The sequence below is a fragment of the Canis lupus genome, chromosome 27 (genome assembly GCF_003254725.2).
Source record: "Canis lupus dingo isolate Sandy chromosome 27, ASM325472v2, whole genome shotgun sequence".
In the NCBI taxonomy this organism is placed as follows: domain Eukaryota; kingdom Metazoa; phylum Chordata; class Mammalia; order Carnivora; family Canidae; genus Canis; species Canis lupus.
Genome location: NC_064269.1, coordinates 42676455 through 42701562, shown reverse-complemented (window position 1 = coordinate 42701562; position 25108 = coordinate 42676455). Strand labels below are relative to the sequence as shown.

Below are 25108 nucleotides of genomic sequence, written 5' to 3'. Positions count from 1 at the left end.
ACATAATAAAAATAGAAAAATGAGGTCTAATATAGTTCAAGTCCAGGGTTTGGAAACCTACTTCTAAAACCTTTCTAAAAAAAGTAAATAAATAAAAACTTTCTAGTGGGACGCCTGGGTGGCTCAATGGTTAAGCAGCTGCCTTTGGCTCAAGTCATGATCCCAGGGTCCTGGGATTGAGTCCCACATCGGGATCCCCGCAGGGAGCCGGCTTCTCCCTCTGCCGATGTCTCTGCCTGTCTTTCTGTGTCTCTCATGAATAAATAAAATCTTTAAAAATAATAAAATAAAATAAAACCTTTCTAGTTCTTAAGCTAACTCATACTTAACGGCAACAGACGTCTTTATTCTTCAACAACTTGAATATAAGCAAATGTCTTACCTTCTGCAGACAGGGGTACGCACTGGGGTAAAATTCATGCTGTCCTTTTCACACCTGTCAAATACACAAAAATTCAGAATGAGGGGTCAGGAACAGACAAAAACAGTACAGGATACACAGACTAGTTTTCTTTCCACCATCACCAGATGTACATTTTGGTGAGAAAGTGATGCTCTAAAACGCAGGATTCTTTACAGTACTTCCAAATCATAAAAATCTATGACTTTTCAATTTTTATAAGGCATTCATCATTACTATTTTTATATAAAACCCTAATGGCATCTGATGTTTGGATGGATATGCACACACAAAAGAAAAGCCTCCTTAACATGAAGGTTGTCTGCAACAAGGCAAAACTATTTTACAATCCTTTGGCTGAAACTGGAGGAAGATGAAGAAAAGTTTCTAACAAGTAAATGACAGCAAATGAAAATTAAGGTAGAGGGCCAATTATGCTAAATTTAAATTAAATACAAAGCCACGGACATTTTACCTTTATTTAGTGTGCTTTACCTATTGTTTCATCTTAGAGAAAGGAAAAATTACTTACAAACTTTATAATTTATAAGGTCCACTTACAATCTCTATTCCAATTGCTAACATAGAGCTTGGGTGCCTCTACTTGAATAATCTTATCACAAAAATTTTCATGAAGATAACCCCACAGTCAGGGAGGGAATAGGTGAGAAGGGGAGAAGTGGAAAGGGGGAAAGAAAAGAAGAAGGGGAGAAACAAGGAAGGAGAGGGGGAGGGACGGAAGGGAACGTTTATTAGCTTTAGGGAAAGCTGGCTTATCAAGCATGCTGTCAAGCCATTCTGAGATTAAGCATGATGAGGTACTATTAAAAGCATGCTCTTGGGATCCCTGGGTGGCGCAGCGGTTTGGCGCCTGCCTTTGGCCCAGGGCGCGATCCTGGAGACCCGGGATCGAATCCCACGTCGGGCTCCCGGTGCATGGAGCCTGCTTCTCCCTCTGCCTGTGTCTCTGCCTCTCTCTCTCTCTCTGTGACTATCATAAATAAATAAAAATTAAAAAAAAAAAAAGAATTAAAAAAAATAAATAAAAGCATGCTCTTAAAAAAAAAAAAAAAGCATGCTCTTTTAATTGGTTTTAGTTTGTTTGTAATCTTCAGTCCTTTGGAGAAGAATTTTGTGAACAAGAGTGAAAAGAGAAAATCATTCTTGTTAATTCTATATACCATTTCCCCTACTCAGAAACCGAGAGTGCCTCTGCTCCTCCTTGAAACCTTTCATCATTTGGCTTCTAGGATACCACGTGTTCCTGCTCTTCTTTTTTCCTCACTGATCATTAATTTTCGGTCACTGCTAGTTCTTCCTCCTCTTTATCTATACTTATTGCCTTGGTGACTGCATAAAGTGTCTGTTTTAGTTAGGGACGCTTAGGTGGCTCAGTGGTTGACTGTCTGCCTTCAGCTCAGGTCACGATCCTGGGATCCAGTCTCACATCAGGCTCCCTGATCAGCAGGGAGTCTGCTTCTTCCTCTCCTTCTGCCCCACCCCCTTAGTCTTGTTCCCTCTCTCCCTAATAAAAATCTTTTTTTTTTTAATATTTTTTTTAATTTTTATTTATTTATGATAGTCACAGAGAGAGAAAGAGAGGCAGAGACACAGGCAGAGAGAAGCAGGCTCCATGCTCCGGGAGCCCGACGTGGGAATCGATCCTGGGTCTCCAGGATCACGCCCTAGGCCAAAGGCAGGCGCCCAACCGCTGCGCCACCCAGGGATCCCTCTCCCTAATAAAAATCTTAAAAAGAAAAATAAAGGGGATCCCTGGGTGGCGCAGCGGTTTGGCGCCTGCCTTTGGCCCAGGGCGCGATCCTGGAGACCCGGGATCAAATCCCGCGTCGGGCTCCCGGTGCATGGAGCCTGCTTCTCCCTCTGCCTGTGTCTCTGCCTCTCTCTCTCTCTCTGTGCAACTATCATAAATAAATAAAAATTAAAAAAAAAAAAAAGAAAAAGAAAGTATCAGTCTTAATTAAACATCTCGTACACTCTAATGGTTTTCAAAGTCCTATTTCCAGTGCTAATCCTGCCCTCCACTCCACTCATACCTCTCTCATTGCCTTTCCATATCTCCACTTGGATATTTTATAGGTCCCTCAAGCTTAACAAGTCCAAAACCAAGTTCCTGATACATACCTACCACAAAAACCTGTTCTTGTCTCAGAATTCTACATTCCAGTAATTACTACCTCAATCTTGCCAGTTGTTTATGACCAAAAAAACTTAACTGGAGAAACTTTACTCTTCTTACATGCTATACTCAATCTGTGAGCAAAGCCTATTGGCTCTACCATCAAAATACCTAGAATCTGACAATTATTCATGCCAATACTTCCCTAGTCAACCCACTATAATATCTTGCTTGGAAGACTAGGATAGCCTCTTTAACTGGTCTCTTTGCTTCTAATCTCAAGTCCAAGCCCTGCAGTCTACCTTCACCCAGCAGTTACAGTGATTATTTATTTAAGGATTGTATTTATTTATTTGAGAGAGAGCTAGCAAGAGAGAACATGAGCAGGGGGGAGAGGGAAAAGAAGGCTCCCCACTGAGCAGAAAGCCCACTGTGGGGTTGAAGGCAGATGCTTAACCGAATGAGCCACCCAGGCACCCCTAGAGGGATTATTTAAAATGTTAAGTTAAGGGTAGCCCAGGTGGCTCAGCGGTTTAGTACTGCCTTCAGCCCAGGGCATGATTCTGGAGACCTGGGATCGAGTCCCATGTCCAGCCCCCTGCATGGAGCCTGCTTCTCCCTCTGCCTGTGTTTCTGCCCCCCTTTCTCTCTCTCCCTGTGTCTCTCATAAATAAGTAAAATCTTTAAAAAATAAATAAAATAAAATGTTAAGTCAAAACACAAAACTCCTCTGCTCAAAAGCCTCTGAGACTTTTTTTTAGTCAGAGAGCCAATGTCTTTAAAATGGCTTCCAAGGTCCTACATGATCCAGCTACCCCAGGACCTCTGTGACTCCACCTAAGACTCTCCCACTTCAGCATTGGCCTCTGCTGTTCCTTAAACATACCAGACAAACTTTTACTTCAGATTTCAAACTTCTACTTTATGATGTTCTTTTCCCATTTATCTATGTATGGCTTGCTCCTTCTCCTTGAGGGTTCTAGTGTTACCTTCTTAATGAAGTCTTCCCTGACCATCTGGCATTCCCTTACCCACCTTCTCTGCTTTTATCACCCTCTGATGTATTTATTTATTAACTCCCCACGCTGGAACATGGAAACTCACTAAGTGCAGGCACTTTTTTAACCTATTGCTTTCACTGATATATCCCCGGTGACTACAATAGTGCCTGGTTCAGTAGATGTTCAATCAATTTTTTAAAAAATCCTCAAAAAAAAAAAAATCCTCAATATGGGGGATCCCTGGGTGGCTCAGAGGTTTAGTGCCTGCCTTTGGCCGGGGGCATGATCCTGGAGTCCCGGGATCAAGTCCCGCGTCGGGCTCCCTGCATGGAGCCTGCTTCTCTCCCTCTGCCTGTGTCTCTGCCTCTCTCTCTCTCTCTATCATGAATAAATAAAAAATTTTTAAAAAATCCTCAATATGAATCTGAAAGTCTGCTCAATATCTTTTTCTTTGATCAGTCTATCCAATTTAGCTAGAAAATCAGTTTCTGCTTCTATCATTCCATTAGCTTTCTTCTGCTGACCAACCCTTCAAATATACCATCTCTTTCTCACACTCCTTTAAAATGATTATTCTCCTTCAAACTCACCTCCTTCCACAAAACTTCTTCAAATTGGGCAAATTTGTCCCTTGTAAAAAATAACCTAGAAAATAAAAATAGTAAATTGGGTTGGTATAGTAAGATTACAGGCAATATTTTTTAACAGCTTTATTGAGATATAATCCACATTCCATATAACTCATTCAAAGTGTACAATTCAAAGATTTTAGTATATTCAGATATGTGCAACCATTACAACTATAGAACATTTCCATCATTTCAAAAAATCCTATATCCTTTAGCCATCACCCCTGTGCTCCACCTCCCCCCAAGCCCTAAGCAATCTCTTTTCTATTTCTATAGATCTTCCTATTTTGGACTTCCATATAAATGAGATTTCACAGTATGTGGTCTTTTATGGCTGGCTATGACAGGTTTCCTTCACTTAGCATGTTTTCAAGGTTCATCCATGTTATACTATGTATTAGTTCTTCATTCCTTTATATGGCCAAGTAACATTTCATTTTATGAGTACAGCATGACATTTTAAAGATGAATGTTCTAAACTGCTCTAAAACTATTTAAGAGTAACTTGGGACTTGTTTCAAAATAATTTTTTGAGTCGTTTTGTTTGTTTTCTTAAGTAACCTCTATGCCCAATGTGGGGCTCAAACTCAAGACCCCAAGATCAAGAACTGCATGCTCAGGACACTAGCTAGCTCAGTCAGTTGGGCGGCCGACTCTCAGTTTCAGCTCAGGTCATGATCTCGGGGTCCTGGGATTGAGCCCTGTGTTGGACTCCATGCTTAGTAGGCAGCCTGCTTAAAAATTCTCTCTCCCTCCACCCCTTCCACCACTGGCGTACATGCTATCTCTAATAAATAAATGAATAAATCTTAAAAAAAAAAAAGTTGCATGCTCTATCAATTGAGCCAGCCAGGTGCCACAGAATAACAATATCTCTGGAACTTTAAAAGAGCCTTTCAAACAACCTGTAACCTCTCTTCTTCCTCGTAGTGACTGTCCTCACTCCTCTCTCCTATGACTACTGCACATCTACAAAAAGTAGTCTACATTCACATCTCATTTAGTTTTTTAATGTCTCACAATCTGACTTCTCCTACATCTGGAAGGCAGCTATTCTCACCACTATCCCAATGTCTACAACATCTGAACTGAAGTTGGTCAGCAGACAACCAAATGAATAAATTCAACTACTTTCTTGGTTTCCCATCCTCCATCCAACAAGTCACTCCTTGATTTGTATGCTTAATTTGACAGTGTTGATCACTTTAAAAAATATTGTAGTTCAGAGCTTGGGCTCTGAAATCAAAACAGACTTGGGTTTGAGTCAAACCTCTGTCCCTTATTAGCTGTGTGAAAAGGCAAGATATTTCACCTCTCTATACTGCAGTTATTAAAAGATGGAGAGAATAGCATATATCATAAGTAGGTGTAAGGGTTAAAGGAAATAATGAATAAAAGACCTGAGCACAGTTTCTGACACATAAGTGTTCAAATGAAGATTACCATTATTTTTACTGATAATTTTCCTCTCTTGGTTCAAAAAGTTGTCTTCAACTTTTCCTACTTCCTCTACCCATTGGAACATTATTATTTCCACTGCTTTTATGAGTACCTCTATTATCTAAAACACTATCTGGCACAGAGTAATAACTACTTACTGAACAAATAAATGACATCTTTCAATATCCTAGCTTGAATTTCCAATTACAGAACCTACATGTTCCATTGGAGCTTAAAATATCTAACTCAAAAAAAGTCTAACTTAAAACACCACTCAAGTCACCTAATTTTTAGCCCTTCAAAGCTACTTCAGCATCTTCCAAGCAACGCGGACTTTAAAAATTTAAATTCATCATTCCATACTCCTTCTCTTGACCCTCATCCAATCATATGAAAATCCTGTATACTCTATTTGGGAATAACCATGTTAATTCAAGATTTCCATATCTTCTTACCCACCCTACTACAAGGGCTTAACTATTCTATCTACCCCTTATCTCCCATGGACCATATTCTTAGAAGTCATAAAATTCATCAGTGGCTCCTGATAGCCTAATGCATTAAATCTAATTAAACCTAGACATCATGTAGTTCTAAGGTCCAAACCTACCTCTCCTAATTTCCCTCTACTCTCCTAAATCAACCCCAGATGCAGATAATTTCTTGCCTCCATGCCCTTGTTGGTGAGCTTCCCCTCAGCTAGAACATAACTCTCTCCACTGTCATAATTTTACTTAGTGGAACCCAGTCAGTACCTGAAAACTCAATACTACCTCCTTCATCTCTTTGCTGAGTTCTTTCCATCCAAATTGATCTACCAAAATGATCTAACTGCAAAAGAACCGCAAATGTAATTCTCTAAAAGTTAACATAACAGGGGCATCCCGGGTGGCTCAGAGGTTTGGCGCCTGCCTTCGGCCCAGGGCGTGATCCTGGAGACCCGGGATCAAGTCCCACGTCGGGCTCCCGGTACATGGAGCCTGCTTCTCCCTCTGCCTATGTCTCTGCCTCTCTCTCTCTCTCTGTCTCTCCTGAATAAATAAAATCTTAAAAAAAATAAAAGTTAACAGGCGTTAACAAAGAACAGAGTTCTTTGTTGCTGTCATTTCTCTCACGATAGGTATGTTCCCTGCAGATAAACGGGCTTTATTCATCACTGTATCCCCCAAAAGAACAATGCCTTTGTTTATAGATAAGTTAATGGGTTTCAGGTAGCTTCTTCTATTCCTCTACCTCTGTGATATCTTCGTTTAGGGTTGTTGCTGTTTTAATACAGCCTTACATCTCCTTACAGCATACCTTGATTAGCACTTTGACATTCACTTTATTTACCCCCACAACAACTTTGCTAAGTATTTTTATTATTCCTTAATTCTACAAATAAGGGAACTGAGGGCTTGGACTATCTTGGGATGAGGGAATACTGGAACGCATTTCCAGGACCATCAAATTCTATATTCCTTTTTACATTTCATCCCGTTTGCTGCCTCCCTCATCGCCACGGCTCCCAGGTCCTCCAATACCCCAAAACCTTCCACTTTGTCTATTCTTTCTTCCGGTACCCGCACTGACTTCTCCCTCATTAGGGTTTTGTTTGTTTGTTTTTTGTTTTTAGTCCAAGGCCCCATTCCCTAACCCCTGCACCCTAAACCCAAAACTCTATACTCACGCCACACTAAGCCTCCGAGTCAGAAACCCCCAACCGAAAAACAAAACTTAAATCCGGTAGCGTCGCGGCGCCACTGAGCGTGCACGAATCCGTCCAATCGCCCACAAGTTTACATGGCCCTTTGGACGGCGCACCAATAAGAAGGCTATTCACACATTCCCCGCCTTTCCTTGCTTTGCGTCTAACTGCGCAGAGATCGCCGGGAAATGTAGTTTTACTTCCACACACTGCTTCCGGGAGGAGAATGTAAACCGATTGCAATCCAGCCGGTCCCAGTACCGGCGGTATGGTGTTCGGGGTCAGAACGCACTAGTTTTGGGCACCCCCAGTTTAAGCTTGCTCAACTGCTTTGTTTTCACGAAAAATTATGCAGAAACGCGATGCATAATTATGGAATGGGTCGCAAGATTACTATGTGTTCCTTGTATCAAGGTGAAGATTATAAGAGAGTTTCTCCTTCAATGACCTGGTGGCCTACAGTCAAGATAGGACCTGTGGGGGAACCCTGGGTGGCACAGCGGTTTAGCGCCTGCCTTTGGCCCAGGGCACCATCCTGGAGACCCAGGATCGAATCCCACGTCGGGCTCCCGGTGCATGGAGCCTGCTTCTCCCTCTGCCTGTGTCTCTGCCTCTCTGTGTGTGTGTGTGTGACTATCATGAATAAATAAAAATTAAAAAAAAAAAAAAAAAGATAGGACCTGTGGTTCAATTTCTACAATCAGAGGATTATGTATATAAATGCTACTATTTTTGTTAGTAGATACTACTTCCTTTCCCTGAAAGATGTGAAAAACTGGCTTTAATCATATTAAACTAGTGCAAAACTCAATTGCAGTCTCATTTTCCAGAAGACCAGTAGGGGGAAAGGCACTTCAGTCTCAGAGCTGCAGCTACTGCTATGGAAAAGCTGGGAAAAAAAAAAAAAAAAGAAAAGCTGGGACTTCTCACTGGTGTAACTTGACATCTACTAAGTTTACTTTTTTCTACCTTGTGATTTTTCTCTGTTAATTATGTCAAGATCTTCCCAGACACTTTAAAGAGAGAGAGAGAGAGATCTTCCCAGACATATGAACTCGGTATTTTTTTTTCTTTTGATCCTTTTTTTTTTTTTTTAAACAAAATCATGGTGATCTTATCTTCGTACTGGCTCTCAAATAGTATATATTCTATAAGATATTCTTCCTTTTTATTTCTACTGTGTCTCATTACCTTTCACTTGGGCTACTACAATAGGTTTCTAACTGGTGTTTTTTTCTTTTTCTAATCCATTCTATAAAAGGTGATTCTTTTTTTAAAAGCACACTTTTGGACATGTTGCACTCCTGCTCATAAATTTTTGGTGATTTCCTGAAGAGTAGAGAGTAAGTTCAGATAGTAATATGGCATTCAAATACTGACACAAGCTAACTCTACTTATCTCTATTATATAATAATTAACTGGTTATTTTATGAATGTAGCATGGACTTTCTTTTTGAATCACATCCTTCCTTTTATCTGGATTGGCCCTTGCCATGAATCTTTACCCGTGAAATTCCTACCAAGGTCAACACAAATACTATTTCCTTTATTGGAAGTAATCCCTTCTGGTTTGATGTTCATTAAGCAATTTGTCATTATATTTTTACAACATAGCTTCTGTTTAAGTGTCATCAATCTTAAGCCCTTCTCTAGCCACACTATCCCCCCTTACCACCCTTCACTCCCTGCCTTCTCTACTTTTACAAGGTCTTATTGGCACCTAAAATAATTTATATTTATCAGCTTTTTTTTTTTATGATAGTCACACACAGAGAGAGAGAGAGAGAGAGGCAGAGACATAGGCAGAGGGAGAAGCAGGCTCCATGCACCAGGAGCCCGATGTGGGATTCAATCCTGGGTCTCCAGGATCACGCCCTGGGCCAAAGGCAGGCGCTAAACCGCTGCGCCACCCAGGGATCCCATTCTTATTGTTTTGAATCCCCTCACCACTAGAAAGTAAGCTGTATGCTTTGTTGTTGTTGTTCATGTCATACATCCAGCATCTGGAAGAGTGCCTGGCACATAGCAGATGCTCAAAAGTTGTTGCCAAAGGAATAAATGCGCATATAACATTCCTCCCTACATCTGTTGCCTGTCTTGTTAGATTGCTCTTCTTCCATTCTATGTCAAGATTAATGTATCATCCTTCATTCAAACATCAAAGGGTTATTCTCAACCCCTCCCTCATTCACGACTACCTAACATCAGATTGATTTTCTTCTTTTTTAAACACTCTGGCGGTAGAGGACCAATTAAGAACAACACTTGAAGATCTGGGAGGCTGCAATGATAATTCATATGAAGGAAAAGGCCTAACTAAACAAGGGAGGCAATAATGGAACTATAAAGAGGAAAATGGAAGATATTTAAAAGTTCCAGTTGACCGGATCCAGGACAGGGAGACTAGCTGACATTTATCAGAATGGGAAATACAAGCAGCACAGGGCTGGCTCAGTCAGTGAAGCATGTGACTGTGACTCATGATCTTGGGGTTGTGAGTTCGAGCCCCATGTTGGATGTGGAGGTTACTTTTTAAAAAATGAAAAATATAAGATGAAGAGTATGTATGGAGGCTATGAGAAGAACAGCCTGGGAAACTCCTAGTTGGTATATTCTCCTGCTTGGGGCCTTTACTTCTCTAGTCAGCTTAGTTCTGTGGCACATAACATTGTTCTTTCCAGTAATCAGACCTTGTTTTCTTTGTCCTCCTGCTCTGACAGTGCTGATAATCCCTACACTTCAGATTATTTTTACCATTTGCCTTCCTTCGATGTGTGCTGCTGGAGAACGTTTCACATTTATGGGAGATATCACCGTAAATTTACAGTCTCTCAGGGCACGTAGGTGGCTCAGTTGGTTAAGCTCTGGCTCTTGGTTTCAGCTTAGTTTGTGATCTTGGAATGGTGAGATCAAGCCCCATATTAGGTTCTATGCTCAGTGGGGAGTCTGCTTGAGATTTTCTTGTTATCTCTTATTATTTTTCAACTTCCCGTTCTCCTAATGGAGAATAATTTTAAAAAGTTCTTCCTTCTCAGCGCTGAGGCCCACTCACTACACTTCACTAGCTTGTGAAGACTTTCTCTGGTTCCCCTTCAGTAACTTCCATCTTCCTGTGCCCAGCCTTTCCTCCACAGCCAAGAACCTTGAGTCCATGCTTGCTTCTTTTCTTCACCTCCCATTCACTTCCCAACTACTAGAAAGGGATTTTGACTCCAAATTTATTGAAATTGTTTTATGATCTACTAATTGCTAGATTTTTTTTTTATGATAGTCACAGAGAGAGAGAGAGAGAGGCGCAGAGACACAGGCAGAGGGAGAAGCAGGCTCCATGCACCGGGAGCCCGACGTGGGATTCGATCCCGGGTCTCCAGGATCATGCCCTGGGCCAGGCAGGCACCAAACCGCTGTGCCACCCAGGGATCCCCTAATTGCTAGATTGATCACTTCTTTTTTTTTTTTTTAAAGATTTTATTTTTTCATGAGAGACAGAGAGAGAGACAGTAACACAGGCAGAGAGAGAAGCAGGCTCCATGCAGGAAGCCAGGATCCTAGGATCACGCCCTGGGCTGAAGGAAGACGCTCAACTGCTGAGCCACCCAGGCATCCCGATGGATCACTTCTTAAGTTGTCTTATCCCATCCTTTCTGGCATTTTATACTGTTGCTAACTTTCATCTTTTTCTCCAAGTTCTCTTCATTTGACAACTGTTAAAGCACTCTCAAATCACTCTCTCCATTCATTCTTAATGTCACATGCTGGTTTTTCTTTTTAAGGTGAAAGAGCTATTGCCTTCCTGGAAAAACATAACTTAAACTTCTGGTTTCTCTTGCTTGTGCAGGAGGAACCATAGGCTTCATAACAATAATACATATGAAAGTAAGAATAAATATAACTAAGAAACATGTATTTGGTATGTTTCCCAACCTCACTTAATGCTGAATTTAAGAAATAATAGCTCTTGTGGCACCTGGGTTGCTCAGTTGATTAAACATCTGCCTTTGGCTCAGATCATGATCTTAGGGTCCTGGGATCCTGCATCTGGCTCCCTGCTCAGCAGGGAGTCTGCTTCTCTGCCACTCCCCTGCTCGTGTTCTCCCTGTCAAATAAGTAAGTAAATAAATAAATCTTAAAAAAAAAAAATAATAATAATGGGGGCAGCCCCGGTGGCGCAGCGGTTTAGCGCCGCCTGTAGCCCAGGGCATGATCCTGGAGACCTGGGATCAAGTCCCACGTCGGGCTCGCTGCCTGGTGCCTGCTTCTCCCTCTGCCTGTGTCTCTGCCTCTCTCTCTACCTGTGTCTCTATGAATAAATAAATAAAATCTTTAAAAACATAATGGTTCTTGCCCTCTGAGAGATCACAGAAAAACGACAATGCACATACAAACATATTAAAGGAAATATGAGTACTCAAAAAGTATGTGCCTGTCCAGGGAGCCTACACCAGGAAAAAGAAGAAATAACTAGTACCGATGTTTTAATTGTGAAAAATCACAGGGCAGGGGCGTCTGGGTGGCTCAGTTGTTAAGCATCTACCTTCAGCTCAGGTCATGATCTCATCATGGTCCTGGAATCAAGCCCCTTGTTGGGCTCCCTGCTCAGTGGAGAGTCTGCTTCTCCCTCTTCCTCTCCCTCTATGATCACTCTGGATCTCTCTCTCTCTCAAATAAATAAATAAAATCTTTTATTAAAAAAGAAAAATTAGGGATCCCTGGGTGGCTCAGCAGTTTAGTGCCTGCCTTTGGCCCAGGGTGTGATCCTGGAGTCCCAGGATCGAATCCCACATCAGGCTCCCTGCATGGAGCCTGCTTTTCCCTCTGCCTGTGTCTCTGCCTCTCTCTCTGTGTGTGTCTCTCATGAATGAATGAATGAATGAATGAATAAATAAATAAATAAATAAATAAATAAATAAAATCTTTAAAAAAGAAAAAAGAAAAATCACAGGGCAGAGAGAACATAGAAGACTGATGTTTATCATTTCCTTTCCTTTATTACCACTTATATTTGTATTATCATGTGTAGGTTGGTACATAATAGTAAATAAGGTCTGTGTTATCAGTTCTTTATGAAGGCATCTGCGATATAGAAAATTATTGATAAAATATTTGAAATCAATTTGAGCTGATCCAAACCAAGTATGAGAATGCTTTACCCAGGTTTTTGTTTTATTTATTTATTTATTTATTTATTTATTTATTTATTTATTTATAAAGATTTTATTTATTTATCCATAGACACAGAGAGAGAGAGGCAGAGACACAGGCAGAGGGAGAAGCAGGCTCCATGCAAGGAACCCGATGTGGGACTCGATGTGGGACTCGATTCCGGGTCTCCAGGATCACACCCTAGGCTGCAGGCGGCGCCAAACTGCTGCGCACGGGGGCTGCCCTTTGTTGTTGTTTTAATTGTTATTGTTGTTTTATTATGGCATTTGGCTTTACTCTTGAGTTCACCCAGTTTTTTAGGGTAGAAATTCTTGGTACATTATTTCACAAATTATGCAAATATTTTGGCAAATCTAAATCTAAATTTAGATTCAAAAGACATGTTTTGCCTAGGGAATAAGTGTAATTCACACTTACTCCCATTTGGAAAAGAGGATATCAAATTAAATTCCAGAACTAAATCACAATCCAGGAAAGACAGCAAAGGAACTTACAAACTGAAAAATACATTATATTATTTAAAAAGTGTTTTAAGCAACTTCTACCCCCAAACGTGGAGCCCAAACTCACAACCCTGATATCAAGAGTTGCACGCTCTTCCAACTGAGCTAGCCAGGTGGCCCACATTATATTATCTTTGAGGCAATGTTCTTAGAAGAATATTCATGGTTTTGCCCCTGAATAGAACAGAATAGAATGTGCCCATATTTATTGGTAACCTTGTGCCTTGCCTTATAACAATTCTTTATCTGCTGAGTACAAAAGAATAGATGATTAAGAATCCACTAAAAGTCACATAAGTCACATTCAAATAAATAATACAATGTCTTGGGCAAAACAAGCTGTGGGTATTCTGCGGAAAGGTAGACAGACTAAATAAGAGTGTTCAAATAATTTGATTCGAAAGTAGTTGTTGATACATTAATTAAGGGAGGACAATAGAAATAGTTTTTATAGACCTTAATTTTAGGTGCAAATATTTTCATTAATTATCTTAGAGAAGAGATAAAATAAAAACTATCACTTACATGTGAAGAGTATGTCAAGTTTAAGTTCTTTGCAAAAATTGTGGAATTTTAAGGTAATGGTGAAACCCATAATAAAATTTAATTAGTATGCATTGTAGGAGAAGAAATTGTATTTTAGGAGAAGAAAAAGAAAGCATATATAGAAGAGCTTTGGTTAAGAGGCTACATTTATACCAGAATTTTGAACATAGAGACCAACAGATCTTTCATTTAAACATTAAGATATGTAGGAGAAAGTTATAAAAGAAAGGATTAATTCAACAATGAATGGCAGCACTTCATAAGAATTTGTTTTTGTTTTCTAAGTAGGCTCCACACTTCCCATGGGGCTTGCACTCATGACCTTGAGATCAAGAGTTGCTCACACTACTGACTGAGCCAGCCAAGTGCCCTATTTTTTGTTTTGGTTTTTATTTTCATAAGAATTTAGAGATAACACACCAGCATCTAGCCTATATCACTTCTGATGACTCTGGTAGGTAAAGTGATCAAAAAGATTTTTAAATGCAATATTTCGGGATCCCTGGGTGACGCAGCGGTTTGGCGCCTGCCTTTGGCCCAGGGTGCGATCCTGGAGACCCGGGATCGAATCCCACATCAGGCTCCCGGTGCATGGAGCCTGCTTCTCCCTCTGCCTATGTCTCTGCCTCTCTCTCTCTCTCTCTCTGTGACTATCATAAATAAATAAAAATTAAAAAAAAATAAATGCAATATTTCAAATGATTATCTCCTTATTAATGTTATGATAAAGGAAGAAGAAATGAAATGTTTTAAATCATAGCTTTTCAACCTTTATTTAGAGTTCATAAAGACTGAATCCCTTCCTTCTACTCTGACTTGTCCTTATGAACTACTTAAGAATCCATCTTTCCAGGGACGTCTGGTTGAGCGTCTTCCTTCCAATCGGGACTCAGGGCATGATCCTGGGTCAGGGTCCAGGAATGAGTCACACATCAGGTTCCCTGAGGGGAACCTGCTTCTCCCTCTGCCTGTGTCTCTGCCTCTCTCTGTGTCTCTCATGAATGAATAAATAAATAAAATCTTTAAAAAAGAGTCTGTCTTCCCAAACCCCACTTAAAAATGTGTCTTAAGGGGTGCCTGGCTGGCTCATTTGGAAGAGTTGAATTGTTGAACTTGATTGAATTTGGTCACAGATCACTAGACACAGAATAAACTATCATTATTTTGAGCTAAATGAATGTAAGGATTTGTTAACTACACTTCATTTCTTGTAATGTTAAAATGTGTAAGAGAAAAAATAAAATGTGTAAGAGAACCTATTTTATGGCACTTTAGAAGAATCTAGTAACATACACAGCATAAAAATTTTAATGGTTAAGTATTTAATAAGCAAAGACCTGTTGTTTAGACTTTAGTTCTAACAGGTTATCTCCATTATTATTATTATTATTATTTTTTTTTTTTTTAAGATTTAAAAATTTAAGATTTAAGATGCCACCCAGGCATCCCCATCGCCTTTATTTTTAAGCAGGCTCCATAACCAGAGTAGAGCTCAATATGGGGCTCTACATGGGGCTCAAACTCACAATCCTGAGATCAAGACCTGAGCTGAGATCGAGAGTCTTGAAGCTTAAATGACTGAGCCAACCCAGTGCCCCAGGTTATTTACTTTTTTAACTTTTTTCTGTTTTTTAAAGAAGCTCTCGGGCAACCCGGGTAGCTCAGCGTTTTAGCGCCACCTTCAGTTCAGGACCTGATCCTGGAGACCCGGGATCAAGTCCCACATCAGGCTTCCTGCATGGAGCCTGCTTCTCCCTCTGCCTGTGTCTCTGCCTATCTTTCTCTCTCTCCTTCTCTCTCTGTGGGTGTGTGTTTCTCATGAATAAATGAATAAAATCTTAAAAAAAAGTCTCTTTCAGCTCTTTCATTGTTTATATTAATTCAATGATTAACGATAGAAATAAACCAGTAGTCCCCAAAGTGTTGTCAACAGATTCTTGTTTGTTGCAGGCCCATGTTGGTCCTTGAGATACTTTCTGAAGGTCTTGAAGTCAAAATTATTTTCATAATACTAAGATGATATTTGCCTTTTTTACCATTGACATTTGCACTGATGGTGCAAAAGCAATGGTGGGTAAAACTACTGGTTTTTTATTATGAATCATGGCAGTGACACCAAACTGCACTTGCAACCATTGTCTTCATTACACACACTAGAGGTTTAAATAAAAGCCAGTTTAATTTAAGAATGCCCATTAGGAAGCAGTAAAAATATTGGTCTTAATAAATTGTAACTCTCGAACATGTATTTTTAATAGTCTGTGTGCTGATGTAGGAAGTACACATAAAGCAGTTCTACCGTGTGGAAAACAGGAGGGTTTTCTCAGGGAGAAGAACTTATGAGCTAAACTAGCCACTTTTTTATGGCATGCCAGAAGATCTGACAGATAAACAGTGGCTATTTAGATCTAGATATTCTCAGACATTTTCTTGAAAATGAAAAATGTAAGCCCATCTATTTAAGTGAAAGAACTGATGGTATTTGTTGATGATGAAAATTTGAGCTTTAAGTGAAAATTATTTTTTGGAAAACTTGTTTCTGTTATTCTGCGTTTGACAGCCTCCCAATTTTCTGAGAACATCAATGGTGACATTATTATGACTTTTAATATTATATAATTATGTGCATCAACATTGGGAAGACCTTTATAACTCAATTAAAATATTTCACTAATATTTTTGAAATGATAAATGCATGATGTCACAAACTCATGATTGAGTAAAAAATCCATTCAAGGACAATGTTGATGTGCATTTTAATGTAACAGAGTTCCAAAAGTTCATTGATAAAGTTTTAGGTTCCATATTGCAGCCTTTAAGAAATTACAATTAGCTGAAAAGGCTGAATACTGAAAAAATACTATTCCCTTTCCAATTACATATCTGTGTGATGCTGGATTTTTTTCATATATTTCAACTCAAATAAAATGTCACAGAAGATTGCATGCAGAAACAAATATAAGAATCCAGCTTGATTCCACAAGCCAGACATTAAAAAGTTTTTCAAAAAATATAAACCAAAGCCACTATCACTAAACTCCTCTTGCAAAATATTATTATAAAATATATTTATATTAGCATGTATGATGAATTTTGGAATGTTTAATCAATGAACTTTGAGTAAAGCAGATTGCTCTTCATAATGTGGGTGGGCCTTATCTAATCAGCTGAAAGCTTGAACAAAAATCTAGCCTCCCCAAGCAAGATGTGATTCTCTTGCAGACTGCCTTCAGAATTCATCTGTACCATCAGTTCTCTTGGGTTTCCAGCCTGCTGGTCTTTGAACTGGACCATCAGCTTTCCTAGAACTCCAGCCTGCTAGCCCACATTGCAGATTTTGGACTTGCTAGCCTCCATGAGTGTGTGAGCTAATTTCTCATTCTTAACTTTCTCTCTTCATATATGTACATCCTATTGGCCCTGTTTCTCTGGAGAAAGCTAATACAACATATAATGAGTTTATTATTTTTTACACACAGAGACACACAGAGAGTGAGTGAGAGAAAAGAGCACAAGCAGGATGAGGGGCAGATGGAGAAGCAGACTCCCCACTGAGCAGGGAGCCCAATGCAGGGCTGAATCCAGGGACTCTGGGATCATGACCTGAGCTGAGGGCAGATGCTTAACTGACTGAGTCACTCAGGCATCCCTTATTTTTATTTTTAAATGAGTAAATATTTTAAACATTCCTTAGTTTTAATTTCTAATATAGTAAATATCTATATGTAATCCATATAAACAGGAAGTTTTGGGGTTCTCAAAGTACAGAATATTTTTTTAAGAGTACAGAGTTTTTGAGAGTATAGAGTGGTCCTGAGACCAAAAAGTTTGAGAACCACTGGTAAAAACTATATTTGAAACAAAATAGCTCTTCCTTAAAGAAATTAAGTAATTTTGACTTTTGGCTCTCTGAAACAAGCCTTCCCTCAGTCTGAATTTATGAATTTTTGTCATGTGTTTAAAAATTATCAGAGATCACAGCCTAGTTAATTGATTATCAGAGTTGGGTATTCATTTTATCCTATTCTGGCACTAAGGAAAATAAATTTTGGATAAAACACAATACTTTAACATTAAATTTTTTTCGCAAAAGTTTTTAGGAACTGCTTAAATAAGGCAAACAGCACTTTTAAACTACACCTATACCTGTTCTACCCAGAGACCCAAGTACTATTGACAATTTTACATGCTGTTTAGAGAAAGCCCTCATAGGAGCTGATTAAATGCAAGTTAGACCTGTACAGTAGTGATTCTCAAAGGGATGGGCATGAGGAGTGAGGGTGGGTTCACCTACCCTCTTTGAGGGGAGCATCAGAATCTCATGTGGGTGAAACTGGAGAAGTTTTTTTCCATCCCAGCGGAGCTATTCACTGCTCTTCTATTACAGACTCATTGTTTAAATGATTGCTACAAATTTCTCTGGCATATCGAAGCAAAAAATGATTGAGGATAATTACCCTGTGCTTTTACATTCTACTAGGGAGACAGTTTATAATAAAGTACTTGGTAAGTATAACTCAAAAGACAAAAAAGCAAATAAACAGAAACAAAGCTTTTAGGAGTTTGTGCTTTTTTTTCTTTTGTGCTTATTTTGAATGTCACTCAGGGCTCCTCTGCTCTATCATTATTACAAAAGCAAAACCATTATACTTTAATTACATATTTAGTGATTACATCAATATTACTTGCTTTACTTAGAATTTCATTATTTTTCTTTTTTGTGAATATGGATTTTTCAGCTTTAAATACTACAAAATCTGATTTTATTGTGAATCATTATAATTGTATGGAATGAATCACACTTTTCTTTCTCTCTACTCATTTGCAATGTGATATTGTTCTTCCCATCAAGATATGTAGTCTGTTCCATCACTCTCTTGAATCTGGGCTGGCCTTATGACTTGCTTTGACCAACACAATGTGACAGAAGTGATCTTGTACATTTTGGAGCCTAGAACATCGGCTTAGGCTTCCACTTTCATGCTCTTGAAATGTTAAGACCATCCCATGAAAAAGCACAACTGAGGATAAGAAGTCATGTAGAGAACTGAGGCTTCCCAGGCAACAGCCAGCAACCACCTGCCAGACATGTGATGGGGCCATATTGGATCCTCCAACTCCAGTTCAGCTGTCAGTTGTCTGTAGCTGCATGAGTGATCTAGGGGAAACCATGAGAACACCAGATTACCAACCCACAGAATTGCAGTAATATTTTCATTTTTAGCCACTAAGCTTTTTAGCCACTAAGTTTTGAGGTGGTTTGTTTCATAACAAAGGCTAACTGAAACAAGTGTTTGTATATGGGGTTTAGACTGGTACGTGTGAGTAACTGTGTGTTAACTTTTATGAATGCTATAATCAAATGAAGGGATATTATATATGCCACACCATGGTAGAATTTCAAAATCTGTTATATGTAACTGTAGGCTGAGGCAATGAACACACGAGGTGAACTTTTTTTTTTAAAGAATATATGAGTTCTTTTTTTAAATTTTTATTTATTTATGATAGTCACAGAGAGAGAGAGAGAGAGAGAGAGGCAGAGACATAGGCAGAGGGAGAAGCAGGCTCCATGCACCGGGAGCCCGACGTGGGATTCGATCCCGGGTCTCCAGGATGGCACCCTGGGCCAAAGGCAGGCGCCAAACTGCTGCGCCACCCAGGGACCCCAAGGTGAATTTTTGGATGAAGCCATTCCTTCATTCAACAGACTCATTCAACAGACCTTCTATACACCAAGTACTATTTTAGGAATTGGGGCTACCATGGTCACTAAAACAAACTCTGCACCTGTCTTTGTATAGTTTACAGTTGGAGGAAGAAAGGCAATTAAGCCAAAAAAGTTTGATAAGGAAGTACAGGTTGCTACTGAGTAAATGATTTTCGAGAGTTAGGGAATGCTTTCCAGAGGAAGTGATAATTATTATTTTTAAAATATTTTATTTACTTATTCTTGAGAGACACACACACACAGAGAGAGGCAGAGACACAGGCAGAGGGAGAAGCAGGCTTCATACAGGGAGTCCTATGTGGGACTTGATCCTGGGATTCCAGGATCTTGTCCTGAGCCAAAGGGAGACGATAAACTGCTAAGCCACCCAGGCGTCCCAGAGGAAGAGATATTTAATCTGATAGATGAAAGAATAGTAGATCTGAAAGGGGATAAATGAAACTGTGGGGGTGGGGTAAAGAGAGTAAACATACATATTCCAGACAGAGGAAACATCTGTGAAGGCTCAGAGATGAGAGAAAGCATGGCGCATTAAAGCCATCAAAAAACTCTTTGTGTAGTACATGGAGAAACCTAACAGATGGTGCTTGGGAGTAGGATGGGTTTTAGACAAAGCAATCTGACAATGATGCTGAATGGGGCTTGAAGGGGGTAAGAACTGAGCTATCACAATTCAGGGGAGAAATTAGGATCATGATAATGAAGATGAAGAAGCAATGGATAATTTAAAATCTTTAGGTGACATAATCTCTAGACTTGACATCCGATTGTACATAGTAAGGGAGGAGTCAAGGATTAATATCTAGATCTCTGGCTCAGGCAACTGAGTAGGTGGATGAAATCATTCATGAAAACTGGGAACACTGTAATAACTGTGCGTGCTTTTTAAAAAAATTTTATTTATTTATGATAGTCACAGAGAGAGAGAGAGAGAGAGAGAGAGAGGCAGAGACATAGGCAGAGGGAGAAGCAGGCTCCACGCAGGGAACCCGACGTGGGACTCGATCCCGGGTCTCCGGGATCGCGCCCTGGGCCAAAGGCAGGCGCCAAACCGCTGCACCACCCAGGGATCCCCCAACTGTGGGTACTTTAATTAACTAAGTGGGCTTATCTAGTAGGTAGCTAGATGTACTGTTTGTTTTTTAAGATTTTATGTATTTATTTGACAGAGAGAGGGGAGTGCACAAGGGCGAGTTATAGAGGGAGTGGCAGGTTACCCGCTGATCTGATCTGGAGCCTGGCTAGGGTCATGACCTCAGCCAAAGGCACTTGTTCAACTGATTGAGCCATCCAGGCGGCCCTAGATGCACTGGTTTGTAATGCAAAAGAAAAATCTTGGCTGGAAATACAGTTTTGGGAGTCATCAACCACAGTTGGCAATAGGTCCTGGGGTAGCTGTTGCACAGGGAGCCCGAGAAAAAGCCCTGGAAAGAAGCCTTCCTTCCAAATATCTAATGCTGGAACTACCTTTTCACGGTTTCTTCTTTAGTTCTTTCTACGTTATTGCCCACAGTTTGAAGTAAGGGGAGAAGTACCTTGGCTTAAAAATTTTTGACAAGCAGGATCAGACGGTTGCCACAGCTTTTACAGCGTACCGAGAAAGGTTTAGGGAGCGAGTCAGCAGAGTACAGTGCTTGCTGTTGAGATGACTCGGGGTCAATGCTGGAACAGCAAGGTCAGGAGCGGTGGCTTCCACGTGCACAAAAAACAATTCCTGGGCCGCGGCTGAGGCCGGCCGGCAGGATTTGGGGGACAGATAGGACCCGAACCTGTCGTCATGGAGACGAGGCAGCTAGAAAGCGGCCGAGGGAGAGGGTTCGGAAGGGATACACAAGACTGAAGAAAGAGATGCCGAAAAAGCTAGTTACGTAGAAAAAGGCAGATGCGAAGGTTAAAACCAGCCGCGATACCGGGACCGGGGGACAGCACCGCCCAGGGCTGGCTGAGCTTGTTTTCGTGTGGTTCATACACAAAAGGGAACAGAGCCCTCCTCCCGGAAGCAGAACCTCTGCCCTCTGGGGCTTTACACATTCCTCCGCGCCGGAAGAGCGCGGCCCCGAGCCTCGGAGGCTTCGCCCTCAGCGTTGTCTTCCCTGAAAGAGAGCCCGCGGGCCCTTGGGGCCGGGCCGCCCGAAGCTGTGGAACGGCGCCGACCCGCGCACGCCCGCGGACCAGGAACCCTCCCCGGTTGCGGGCAAAGCCAGGAAGGGGAAGGCCCTGCGCCGAGGCAGCGCGTCGCGGCGGAGGGATTCTGTTTCTGTGGTGGCGGCGGCGGAGGGATTTGACGGTACCTGAACTTCCGGAAAAGTCCTGACCCAGAGACGAAAAACCCCGAAGGAAACAATAACAAACGAGAAGAGGAAGCGACTGTGGGGTTGGGTTCCTGTGTGGAGCGGTTCTGGTCCGAGACGATGAGCTTCGGCCCCTGTCAGGAGACGTGAGAGGGTTCGGTGGCCTTCGACCAGCCTTTCTCCACCTGTTCTCCCCCCCGCCCGTCGGAGGGCCCCCCGGGTGTTGCCATGGCCGGCGTGGGGCCGGGGGGCTACGCGGCCGAGTTTGTGCCGCCGCCGGAGTGCCCAGTCTTTGAGCCCAGCTGGGAGGAGTTCACGGACCCGCTCAGCTTCATCGGCCGCATCCGGCCTCTGGCAGAGAAAACCGGCATCTGCAAAATCCGACCGCCCAAGGTACCGGAGTCCGGGGAGACGGAAGGGGGAGTGCTTTAGGTTTACTTTCTTTTCTTTTTTAAAAAGATTTTATTTGTTTATGAGAGATACACACACACACACACACACAGAAAGAGAGAGAGAGAGAGGCAGAGGGAGAAGCAGAAGCAGGCTCCACGCAGGGAGCCCGATGCGGGGCTGGATCCTGGGACTCCGGGATCACGCCCTGGGCCAGAGGCAGATGCTCAACCGCTGAGCCACCCAGGCGTCCCTAGCTTTACTTTCCCGGTCCTTCTTCCTTTTCATATTTACTCTCTCGTTTCTCAACAATTAGAAGCTAGGTTTCTGGGTGTTCTTGGTTTCTTTTGCAGGCTTCTGTGGTAGGCCTGTCTGAGCGCCAGAGCGGTGTCCCACGGGCCTTCCTGCCCAGAACTTGGGAGCTGGTACTTCTATTCCCCTTTGATTGTAGGCAAGGGTAACAAAAGACTTCGGGCCTTGCGCTGGCCGAGGAGGTGCTCGAAGTGTTAGGACGTGTTGTACCCTCGTGTACTGTGCTTTCTCCTTAGGATGCTAGAGTAAAAACTGCCTTTACACTGACTTTTTGTTTTTCTAATCCGAGTCCTACTAATGGTTGATTTAGTAAATATTTGCAAGCCTCATTTCAAAGGAAAGATTTCTTAAACGGTAATCTGAGATCTAGTCGTCCCCTAGAATGGGATTACCAAACAAGAACCCTAGACTGTGTTGCCGCAATGAAAAAGTCTTCCCAGGGGACGAGAAGGTGCAGCATTTATTTTAGAATTTGGTGGTTTAAGAGGAACTCTTTTGACATAAGGAACCAAGGTTCAAAGATTTATGAATTGCAATTATTGCAAGTAACTGTTTGCCTGTAGGTTTTTTATAATCCTCAATCTTTAAGGAAAGCAGATACTACTCCTTTGGGGGCGTTAGTGCCCCAAGAGGTTGAGTGATTTGCTCAAGGTCAAAAGATTTTTTTTCTTTACCCATGAGACCAACGTTTTTCAAATGCTGTTCCTGGTCCACCTGCACAAGGCTCAACCAGCTGCTTGTTAAAATGCAGATCTCCAGGCCCCTTTTTCAGACTAGAATAGATTTCTGGATGTGGAAGTTCTAGAATGTGCTTTTTTAGTAAGTACTCTCAGATGATGCTTAATGCACATTAAAGTGTGTGAACTATTGCCTTCGGTGCTTCTTAAAGGGACACCTTGCTTTATGTTTTGTCTATTAGTTATAAGAATAAAGGATGAAGTACTGTTTTCGTGTTGCATTTTAGAAAGCGTCTGCTCTCACCACAAACTACCACAGTGGTGTGCACCATAGAGAATAAAAAGAGCTGAAGCTAGGAGGGAGGAGGAGAAGCTAATTTAGCACCTACAGATTATTTCACTTCATATTCTTTAAAGCCCTAGTGGGTAAATAACATCTCATTTTACAGATAAGACAACTCTGAATAAGTTATATAACTTATCAAATGAATGATCTTGGGTGTGTGGCAAAGTAGATTTTGAACCTAGATCAATCTGTTTTATTCTAAAACCCAGGCATGCTACTACACCTGTTTATGCTTAATGAATTTGATTAAGATTTATAAACGTTAATTACAGATGAAAGATTAAAAGCTGATTTCTATGACGAATGATGGCATATGCATTGCCAAAAGCATCATTTAACTTCTGACATTTAATTAAAAGCTTCATTTAACTGTTGAACTATCAAAATTACCTAATACTGGCAAAACTTTAAGCTCTGAAGTTTTTCCTAAACCATATTTTCATCTACTCTGTTGCCTTTATGAGTTAGAAATTGTGTTCAGGATTCCTTTAGTACAAAAAAAATAGTTCATTACTAAAAAAAGATGGAAATAATATACCTTCTCTTTGTATGTCTTATTATCATTAAAAATAAATCTTGTTTACAAGCAGAATTTAATTTCAAAATTGATGTTCTTTGGTTTCTAAGGTAAGGAAAATTTTTTTGACTACTTCTCACATTTTTAAGTAGATTTACTATTATTTAGGCCAAATCAAAATATGTTTTCTAGAATCCTACTTGAATTGTGCCAGCCCATTTCAGTTATACCATAACTCCAATCTGGAAATTGCCCTTATTCTGTGAATTTGCTTACTTTTTAAAAAAATATTTGGGTGTTGAGAAACCAGGCTTTGAACAAAACATTTATGTAACACAGACTGTAAAGTGCTGTGTCACATTACCCATGAAAACAAAAAGATATTAACCAATTATATAAGTACTTTAAAAATCACCTTTTAATCTTCAGTTTTACCCTTTTTAGTTTCTTTCAAATTCTGTTTTATTTTTCATTTAGTAAACTTGGGAGGTTTATTAGACCCTGTTGTGATACACAAGTTCACTGCATTCCACTTGATTAATTGGGGAAAGCATAATTGTGGGTTATAAAGGATGGGACTCCTGAAATTTGAAGAGGATTTATAGATAAAATACTTTTAATAAGACAGTATGAGAGAGAAGTGATTGGAGAGAAGTAATATTAAAAACATCTCATCTAAAAAGTATTACTTTTCCTGTTTCTACAATGAAAAAGACTTAAAGTTGACTTGTCATCATTTATGGCTATTCATCCCTTAAATTTGAGGGAATGAATAATGCATTCTTACACATCAATATGTTTAAAAATATATATGTATTTTTATTTAGGATTGGCAACCACCATTTGCATGTGAAGTAAAAAGCTTTCGTTTCACTCCCAGAGTCCAGCGCCTGAATGAACTTGAGGTGAGTGTTATATTGTGATTTCTGCTTCCTGATTCATTCTTTGTCAGGGCTCCTGTAGAGAACTTTGAGCAACTCACGTACCAGGGCTTAGAATTAATGTTAGCTGAGGGGCGCCTGAGTGCCTCTGTCAGTTAAGCAGCTGCCTTCAGCTCAGGCCCCACCTCAGACTCCCTGCTCATCAGGGAGTCGCTTCTCCCTCTGACCCTCCCCCTCTTATGCTCACATGCACACATGCGGGGTCAGGGTCTCTCTCTTTGAAATAAATAAACAACATTAAAAAAAAAAAAGTTTTAAAAAAAAGAATGTTTGTTGGGATTGAATGGAAGGATGTTTCCTTTCCTTTCCTTTTCTTTTTTCTTTCTTCTTTTTTTTTCAAGTAGGCTCCACTCAGCGTGGACCCCTATGTGGGGCTTGAATCCTCAACCAGGAGAC

The 25108-nt window shown here is 40.7% G+C and overlaps 2 protein-coding genes and 1 long non-coding RNA gene across 6 annotated transcripts in view; 1 reads left to right on the top strand and 2 right to left on the bottom strand.

The window, feature by feature from the left end:
- Positions 1 to 7363, bottom strand: part of CCDC77 (coiled-coil domain containing 77) — a 32866-nt gene extending 25503 nt beyond the window's left edge. The window contains exons 1-3 of one of the 2 annotated variants that reach the window (XM_025461756.3): positions 7277 to 7363; positions 4129 to 4183; positions 383 to 436 (exon numbers count right to left, since the gene is read on the bottom strand). In XM_025461756.3, coding sequence (XP_025317541.1) covers positions 383 to 420 — 38 coding nt within the window. In that variant the 5' untranslated portion in view covers positions 421 to 436; positions 4129 to 4183; positions 7277 to 7363. Of the gene's footprint in view, positions 1 to 382; positions 437 to 4128; positions 4184 to 6380; positions 6400 to 7276 lie in introns of those variants that run through there. The other variant, XM_049102599.1, reaches the window with a different exon arrangement.
- Positions 7364 to 16949: 9586 nt separating this feature from the next.
- On the bottom strand, positions 16950 to 21244 carry LOC125753876 (uncharacterized). The gene is made up of 2 exons (XR_007406601.1): positions 20774 to 21244; positions 16950 to 18665 (listed from the first exon to the last, which is right to left on the bottom strand). It is a non-coding gene; the product is annotated as an uncharacterized LOC125753876 (long non-coding RNA).
- A 513-nt stretch (positions 21245 to 21757) lies between these two features.
- The window catches only part of KDM5A (lysine demethylase 5A), an 86239-nt gene continuing 82888 nt past the window's right edge, over positions 21758 to 25108 (top strand). For all 3 annotated transcript variants that reach the window (XM_025461758.2, XM_049102891.1, XM_025461757.3), the window contains exons 1-2: positions 21758 to 21922; positions 24599 to 24676. In XM_025461758.2, coding sequence (XP_025317543.1) covers positions 21758 to 21922; positions 24599 to 24676 — 243 coding nt within the window. The remainder of the gene's footprint in view (positions 21923 to 24598; positions 24677 to 25108) is intronic.